This window comes from Quercus robur, chromosome 12, assembly GCF_932294415.1.
Source record: "Quercus robur chromosome 12, dhQueRobu3.1, whole genome shotgun sequence".
NCBI lineage: Eukaryota > Viridiplantae > Streptophyta > Magnoliopsida > Fagales > Fagaceae > Quercus > Quercus robur.
Genome location: NC_065545.1, coordinates 7,359,501 through 7,368,813, shown reverse-complemented (window position 1 = coordinate 7,368,813; position 9,313 = coordinate 7,359,501). Strand labels below are relative to the sequence as shown.

General features: G+C 34.6%; 1 protein-coding gene across 7 annotated transcripts; it reads left to right on the top strand.

Annotated features, from left to right (window-relative positions):
- Positions 1-1,423: 1,423 nt before the first annotated feature.
- LOC126709235 (uncharacterized WD repeat-containing protein C2A9.03-like) lies at positions 1,424-8,792 on the top strand. 7 transcript variants are annotated; one of them, XM_050409373.1, is made up of 10 exons: positions 1,424-1,703; positions 1,822-2,077; positions 2,162-2,329; positions 3,165-3,251; positions 7,089-7,223; positions 7,327-7,437; positions 7,534-7,625; positions 7,703-7,808; positions 7,907-7,993; positions 8,082-8,792. In XM_050409373.1, the coding sequence occupies exons 2-10, from the start codon at positions 1,916-1,918 to the stop codon at positions 8,493-8,495; spliced, it is 1,362 nt and encodes a 453-aa protein (XP_050265330.1). In that variant the 5' UTR covers positions 1,424-1,703; positions 1,822-1,915; the 3' UTR covers positions 8,496-8,792. The 7 variants fall into 7 exon arrangements, with proteins under 7 accessions (XP_050265330.1, XP_050265329.1, XP_050265332.1 ...); XM_050409372.1 differs by having other exon boundaries at positions 1,425-1,703; positions 1,912-2,077; XM_050409378.1 differs by lacking the exons at positions 1,424-1,703; positions 1,822-2,077; positions 2,162-2,329 and adding exons at positions 4,274-4,361; positions 5,163-5,234.
- Positions 8,793-9,313: the final 521 nt, after the last annotated feature.

Genomic DNA, 9,313 nt, shown 5'->3' with positions numbered 1-9,313 from the left:
ATTATCATAGTAGTAAAATTAGAGAAAATATGTGCATATAATATTTGTGCCACAACTTTTGTACGACAAACTGTGAGTAGTAGAGAAAATTTGATAGATTCATGTACAATTTTTTTTTTTTTTGTGCATATAATTTTTTTTTAAATTAATATATTTTCAATTATTTAAACTTTCCTTATACATTATTTTAACAATCAAACTTATGAATAGTAATAATAGTTCATTTACAATATTATATATTCTCACTAATTGTGTTTTGAGAATCCTAGAGTATTTAATGTTCTTAATATTACTATTTTTTTTAAAAAGAAAATTTCAACATTATGGCATCCGTTTCTGATAATAGCTCTTTATCATTAGATTAAGACACCAATCGGTTTTTGGTGTAAGCAAAAATTGAACCCTAGATCTCTTATTCAACCATCAGAAATTTTACTAGTTGAATTAATTGGAACCCACAAATATTACTATTCTTAATAGAGTAGTTATAGGATCATAAATTATTCTATAAATTTTTTTGTCACAACTCTGACGTGACAGACTGTGAGTGCTTAACCATCACTTATACAAGAAGTCACTATTTTTTCTTTATTAATCACACCCTGCTACTTCATAATTGTGACAAGAGATTGTGAAAATTTTTGGTTGTTATAAACTTTTTCTTTCTAGGGTCTGTTTGGATACCGCTTATTACTAAAAATTGAAAACTTATTAGTGAAAATACTATAGCAAAATAATTTTTAAACTATGAATAGTGCTTATGGGACCCAATTTAAAGTTATTGTTACACACCTACCACTATGCAAACGCACACGTAATATAATCTTTATTTATTCCGTGTATTAAGAATTTGTTTGGATATCGCTTGTTTTGCTAAAACTAAAAATTTATTACTAAAAGTACTGTAGATAAAGGTAAAAATTAATTGAAATAGTATAGTAGGACCATAAATAGTACAAAAAAGTACAGCTGACCATAAATAGTAGTAAAAATAAACTGAATAGTGAAATAATTTATAATTTTCATTGCTTTCCATGTTTCTCCCCCAAGTTTGCGTTGGTATTTTTTTAGTGGGTTCATGGATACTAAAAAATGCAGTCATGGGTTATGCTACGATATTTTACCTTTAAAAAAAATTTACTACAACATTTTTAACAGTAAATTTTTAATTTTTAATAAAATAAACAGTATCTAAACCCTCCTTAAAACGTTTTTAACAGTACCACTACAAGGAATGTATTTGAAAGGGCCAAGCCGGTCAAAAAGGGCAGGTTGATTGGGACCCAGCATGCAAAACCAGGTGATTCCAACTGATCCTAAATGGTGGTTTGGCACTGGTCCCACCTCGCACCCTCAGATGATCAGTCACAACTCACACCTTCTCTTCTCTGTTCTCTCTATAAAGTAGGCCAGCAAGCCTCGCCAGCTCCTTGCTCTTTTTTCGCGAAACCTCTCTGTACTACTACTCTCTACACACTTCTCTTTTCCCGTTATTTCTTCACTCACTTTTGTCCTCACTCCTCACACACACACTCAGTGCCTTTGTTCACAAAATTGAACGCACCGTATTCCTGATTCTTGTTTGTTTCTCTGGAAAATTTTTCTCTACCTCCTTCTTTTTCCGCTTTGTATTGCATTCTGTTTGATCTTTCGCTTCCAAGGTCTCTGTTTCACTCCGATCTAACAACTCTTGCTATAAGGAGGTAATTTTTCACATATATGAATTTTTTTTTTTAATTTTTAATTTCGTCTGAATATACGCTTCCAAATTTAGTTTTCACATATTTTTTTTATTTCATCGTTGTTAATAACTCTGTACAGGTACGCGTTTGACTGTAATGTCGTTGAAGCTCTTTGTTCAAACTTCTCTTTGAATTTTCCCCCAAATTTGAACACCGTTTACGGTTGTAGGTTAATGGCGCAATTCGACAACGGCGACCTCGAATATGTCGTAGACGAATTATACGACATGACCGGTTTCGAAGACGAGTACGACAACCCTTTCGCCCAAAACGAACCGGAGACGAACAACGGTTCCGATCCTCTGGACTCCGACTTTGAAGACGAATTCGAATCGGTACAAAGCCTTGTTGTTGTTGTTGTTACATGTATTCAATCTCTGTTTCAAATGATGATGAAATTGAGTGTGTGGTTTTGACAGAGTAAGTCGAAGACTGATACATCAGCTTTAGAAGCGAGGAATGGGAAAGATATACAAGGAATACCATGGGAGAGGCTCAATTTTAGCAGAGACGAGTACCGCGAGACACGGTTGAAGCAATACAAGAACTACGAGAACCTCTCTCGCTCTCGCGAAGATCTCGACAAGGTATATTTCTTTATTTAATTGTTGGATTTCTGTACTGTACTGTAGTGATTGGGTTTGTCTCTGAAAACAAGAACTTTGATTTTTTATTTAGTTGTTTATTTAAGGATTAAGTTGCGTGTGTCTTTAGATAATGAAGTAGTTTACTTGGTTATTTATTTATTTGCTTATCGGATATGTGATCATATTCTTTCGTTGTTTCAATATTTTGTTTTAATTATGCGAATATGATATTCGTAGGAATCGACCGAGTAATAGTATTTTGAATATACACAAACCAGATCAGACCATACGTCTGTAATTGTGAAAAAGAAATTTGTGGTCCTAAATTTTTTTTTTAATGGATCTGGGGTGTTTTGTTGTCTGGGATTCGATGCATAAGCACCTCAACAATGGACTTTTTGTGTTATATGGGTTTAAGTAGCTCCTGTAATTTTTGCTTTGCCAAAATAAAGGTCAGTATAGAGTTACCCCAATATAAAGTCAAAATTGGTGGTGGGTAAACCAAGGTTTCTATATATTTTTTAGAAAAAATAAAAATAAAAATAATTGTTTGTCCATCCTTTGGAGCTAGTTGACACGATAATACTGGACTGATTGATTTTTATCTTGGTTTTACTATTTATATTTTAGAAAAAATAAAAATAAAAATGATTGTTTCTCCATCCTTTGGAACTAGTTGACATGATAATACTGGACTGATCGATTTCTAGGCATACTGCAAATTTTTTTTTTTTTCATGCTTAGGACTTAAGGAGAATGCGCGATATTCATATTTATTGTTGTTTATGTTGCATCTTTCTTTGTGTTTTCTTGCTAAAACATACTATGTTTACAGGAGTGCTTACAAATAGAGAAGGGAAAGACCTTCTATGACTTCCAGTTTAATACAAGGCTCGTCAAATCAACAATAGTGCATTTTCAGGTAGAGATTCTTCTTCGTAGCTCTCTTCTGTCTTTGAAATGGTTTATGTTTGTCGTCAAAACTAGTTTCTACCTATTTTGGAGTCCCAAGCATTTGATTGTTTTCATGTGTTGTGTTTCCTTGGGCTGTCCCTCTCCCATGTATTTTGAAGTATGTCTCTTACACAGATTACTGTGATAAATTCATAATAGTAGCCATCTTCTATGGTCTATATGTTACATATTTTTAAACTCAATGTCCATGTTGCATAAGCACATTTCATTTTTCTTATTCTGTTTTCTTTTTCTTTTTCTTTTTTTTAATAAAAATTCTTATTCTAGAGTTTTGAAATTAGTATTACTTAGATGCTCACTTGTACTTATTTATTTCATTGCCTAAAATTCTATTTCATAGCTCATCATAGATATTCTTGCTAATAGTGTTTCCTAATACGAACTGTAGAGCACATTGACCCGATAAATTTTATTTTTTTAGAGTTTTTGGCAGCTCTTTTGAACTTTGGTTATACACATTATCATTAGTCTGGCAGTCCTGCAGGTCTATAATAAAACCATTTATGGGTTTTCTATATGTGATTATAGCATGTGCGTCAACCATTAATTGGAAGGTATGGAGTTTACAGTTGCTCTCTTATATTAGGTTTAAGTACAGACTACAGATTTTATCAGCTGACATATGCTTTATTTACCAACAAATAAGAGGTTTGAGAACTTCTCCAGAATTATCTACAGGCAAGTGAGGCCGTCACAATAGTCTCTTTTAAGGCCTACAAACTGGTGACAGAATTTTCCCTGATGTGGAGATAATTCTTGAATTTTATACCTAGGCAAAGAAAAAACTGTGTGATTAACTTGATTTTTTGTGAGGACTGTGCTCACTTCTCTCATAACAGAAGATATGTGAAATGTTTCAATTTGTAATTTACTAGTCTTTGTACCAAAATTCTTTTTGAATTATGATATCGTACCCCACTTAAAGGCAGCAAGCTGGGGTTTTATATTTACAAGATACTTTTTTTGCAGATACATGATGAAGGATGCTTACTTTATACTTGCTCTTGATAACTGTTCACCAAATCTTAATAAAATTAAAAGATACAATATGTTGAAGGTATAGTCTTGAATATGTGCCAGATTTATTTATGGACAGATGATTTGATGCAAGTTATAAATATTAGTGCATCATGACTATGCTATGACTTGGCATTCGTAATGATTGCAACATGATGCTGGTGTTGGTGTACTTGTGAATTGCCATGAACACGCTATAACATTAAATAAAAAAGGAATCTTTTTATGTATTACATCACATACACACATGCACACTCTATTGCAATGCTTGAAACATCTCTAACCTCATTACCATTTTTTCTTTAATCAGAGCTTATTTTGAAAATTGATAGGTTGAGCTCTGTTATAAGCTGAAGGACTGTCTATACTCTCCTAGCTGCTATTAGAATATAAATGGTTTGTAACTATAATCTATTAACGTTTAAAAAAAAAATGTAGAAAGGTAAATAGTAAGTTAGAAAAACAAAATTATAACCCATAGAACTATCTATGTAGGCACTACCAATTTACTACAGTTGAAGCAATTATTGAATAAAACAAAGTAATTGAGAGAATAAAATGAGGAAGCATCTGCAACCTGTTGGCTATATCCAGTTTGTCTCTTCAATAATAGTTATTTTTTGTTTCAACCTGTGTGTTAAGTAGCCTGATGGGAATGTGTTCATCATCCTTAAAGTCAAGTTGCATTAAGTTTGAATCTGAGGTTTTTGTCCTAACATTTTATGCTTTAATAATTACTTACTGATTTCATTAATCTTTGAATTCAATATTTGGTTGTGAATATATTGTTTCTGTTGATATCAAATATAATTATGTTGCTTTAACCCCTTTGTGCATTTAGGATTGCTACTTCTCCCTTTATTTCAGCCTTTAAAGCAGGGTGGAGAGCAGCTGGCGCGGCGTTGTTTATATGGTATGATAGGATAATATCTGAGCATTTAGAGGCCTCTGTGGCAATTCCTGTAATTTTGTAGAATTGGTGTTCCTGGTGATGAGGGGCCTGACTAGTACTATCATTGCACCTCTTCATGTTGGATCGTGTTTAGAATTTTGAGATTCATTGCAGGCCTTGACAATCGTTGAATATTTACATAATTTCATCTTCATGCTGTTGTCGTGATCCATCTAATATAGTTTTTGATGATCTTTCTTGCAAGCATGTTAATTGTGTTGTTAACATGTTTGCAAGAAATATCGGTTTAATTGTTTTGGATTTGTCTTTTTCATAGATCATTTAATTTTTAATTTTGTTATGCAATTATTTCTCGTTTTATTTTTTAACTCTTGAAAATGCTATGCATGTTGATTGTGAATTTAGCTGGTTTTGTTGTGGTTCAGGCATAATTGTGTTTGTTATTACTTTCTTTCTTGTCTAGTGAGGGGAAAACATTTTGTCTGGGTTCAACCGTTACTGTTCTAGCTTTCCTAGTTGGATGTATCAGCTTTACGAGTAAAATCTCTTTTGTTAATCTTAGTTTCTTACTGTTTAACATTACACCTTTTTGAATCCCCAAGCTCACATGTTACTTCTCAAAAAAGAAACCCCAAACTCATATAGCAAATGTGCACTAGTCTGGTTTCGCATACTGGTAACAACATTTATACTGTTTTTTCACTTGTATATTTCTACTTGGACAATATGCTACATGCAACATTTTTATTTTTTGTCACTTAAGTGCAGAGTCAAGCTCTCATACCTAATGGCATTCCATATTTCACATCCTTGTGTTCTCTAAACTTGTTTGGTGAGGGGGGTGAATGAGGATCCAAATGTTTTCATGGAGATAAGACGGTCCAGTGGGAGATTTATATGTATACACCGCTTTTTTTTAATAATTTAATAATTTTCCTTATTATCCTTATTTCTTGTTCTTTTTGAATTTTTTATCTTTTAAATATATTATTTTTGTTTCGGTGATGAATGCAATGGGACTAAATGTTGCGTGGGGATATTGCTGACCACCAGCCTATTATTTGTCCATCTTGTTCATAAGATTTTGTTTTCCATTTTTTTTTCTTGCTCTCTCCAGAGGTTAAAATAATTTAAAATTTTGTCCAGGTCTGACTGGGTTTACTTGCTGTCTGGAGAGTCGTATTCATTCAATATGTTTTTAGTGTTATATGTGTACACCTAACACTTTTCTTTCCTTATTCTTCTTTATTTTTTGTTTAAATTTGAATCTTTTTAACTTTTCTGTTTCGGTGATGAAGGCAAAGGGACTCAATGTTGTGCGCGGATATTACTGACCACCATATTTGTCCATCTTGTTCTTAAGATTTTTTTTTTTCATTTAATTATTTTCTTGCTATTCTCCAGTGGCTAAAATATCTGAACTTTTGTCCAGGTCTGAATGCGTTTACATGCTGTCTGGAGACTCATTCATAATTCATTCAGTATATTTTTAGTGTCACTGGCACTTATACCACTTTGCTGTGTGTTAGTTTGTTAGGAGTTCCGAAGCTTCTATATCAAAATAACAAACTTCTTGGGGATTTTAAATCCTTGCATATAGTATAATATACATACTATTTACTGACGTGAATGTATTGCAAAAAGCGCAAGAAAACCGACCGTACAGATTCAGCTTTTTAATTGACTGGAATATCTGTTAATATTTGGTCAATTTATTTGCATTTGTATGCTTACCTTTGAATATAGCTTCTTCTATATGGTTGATGGTCTCATTGTGTTGATTTAATGTATTTTAATGGAATGCTGGACGTGGTTATTGAATGTACCCATCAATGGTTTGTTCTCCTGGTGCAGCTGAGGAATTTGTTATGGGCAACATCAAAGCATGATGTATACCTGATGCAGAACTATTCGGTCATGCATTGGTCCTCATTGCTGAGGAGGGGCAAAGAAGTGCTCAATGTTGCTAAACCTATCGTTCCCACCCTGGTAATCAGTGACTTCTTTGACCAAGATAGACCCTTGATTTTGGTAGCTCAGAGTTCCTAGTGTTTTATGGTTCTGGACTAATTTAGAATCTTTTTGATCACAGACACACCCAGGATTGTTGTCTCAATCACTCTCAAGAGTGCAGATAAGCACCATGGCTGTTAAAGAGAATTTTCTGGTGGCAGGCGGGTTTCAGGGGGAGCTGATATGCAAGGTATGTGATTGAGTTGATAAGTGCCCTCTTGAATGAAAAGCAGTCCATTGCAGCAGTTAATTTTAATATATAACTTGGTTCTTGTATGTGTACCAGAACCTGAATCAACCTGGAGTTGCATTCTGCACTAAAATTACAACAGATGAAAATGCCATCACCAATGCAGTGGATGTTTACCATAACCCCAAGTAGGTCACTTTCTTACCCCCAATAAAAAATAGAATCTGTCTCTGAGTGGACATGCAACTGAACCTTCTGTCTGCAGTGGCTCAATGAGGGTTATGACTGCAAACAATGATGCTCAAGTCAGGGTTTTCGATGCTGAGAATTTTGCTTGCCTTAATCGCTTCTCCTTCGATTGGTCTGTCAATGTGAGTGTTATGTGCAGAAACAATACTTAACAGTTAGGGTGTTATTTGTTGCAATGTTTCTCACATTTGTGCACTTCTTCATAATGGTTTCTTTGCAGAACACCTCTGTTAGTCCGGATGGCAAATTGGTTTCAGTTCTTGGTGACAGTGCAGAGTGCTTGATTGCTGATGCTCAGTCTGGAAAAGTAAGTCGCTCGTTTTGGTGGTTCCTTGCTTGCTTCTTCATTTGTATGTAAGAAATATGTTCAGTTCTGATATATGGATTTGGAGCAGGTTGTTGGGAACCTCAAAGGGCATCTGGACTATTCTTTTGCCTCTGCTTGGCACCCAGATGGACAAATTTTGGCTACTGGGAACCAAGACACTACCTGTAGGCTGTGGGACATAAGGAATCTGTCCGAGTCCGTAGCTGTAATAAAGGGAAGGATGGGGGCAATAAGAGCTGTAAAGTTCAGCTCTGATGGCCGGTTTATGGCAATGGCTGAGCCGGCAGACTTCGTTCATGTTTTTGACACAAAGTCAGGATATGTGCATGGACAAGAGATTGATATGTTTGGGGAGATTGCTGGAATATCATTTAGCCCAGATGCTGAAGCTCTTTTTGTAGGGGTATCTGATCGCACATACGGCAGCTTGTTAGAGTTTAACCGGAGGCACTATAACCGATATGAGGACTCCATCTATTAGTGGTTTGCCCCCCTAAATCTAAAGCCAACACTCCACCAACTTGGACTGATGGATGTGCATAATTTTTCTGCAGAGGTTTTTGTTTGACTGTGTGAAAGCTTAGTCTTAGAATTTTCGGGTCCCCCTGGTTTTGGAGACTAGTATTCTCTCCTGCCTTTGGGGAGCTATTCCTTGGTGTCGTTTGGATATGTAGAACATAAATTTTGCCCTTTGTAAAGCGTTTTGCGGTTGCTCTGTATATGGCAATAGTTATGTCTTATCATTTATCAATTATTTTATCTTTTTCTTTTTCTTTCAGTTACCTTGTTATCTTTTAGTCCAAATTATCAGGCATAAATGAAGAAAATAGAGAAGCACATGCTCTTGTTTAATCATACAAGGTAATTGGGAAACATGTAAAATTGTGAGTACATGGAAGATTATTGTCGAAGTGCACTAATCTGTGGTCTCTCTTCAAAGGATGTCAAACATGTAAAATTCTTGGTTTCATTAACTTTATGTCGGCGTTTCATTTTCTTGGATGAGATCAAAGTTAATATCATGGCCTAGAAATTAAAAACGTATAGCACCTTAATGCTCACGATGAATCTGAAAATTGGGTCTCTAGTAATATAATCCTTGGACCACCCTTACCTTCAGAGAGATATTTTCCCTATCTGTAAGGAAAGCAACCCCTTGTTATTCAATTGCCACCCATGGTTGGTCCAACGCTAACACCCTTCATGCATTGTTTCTTGTAGATAACAATAAAATCATTTTCAGATCCTCTGATTACTATCGTCAAAGTGGGACAGCATCTGAGTGTTGTGCTGACAATT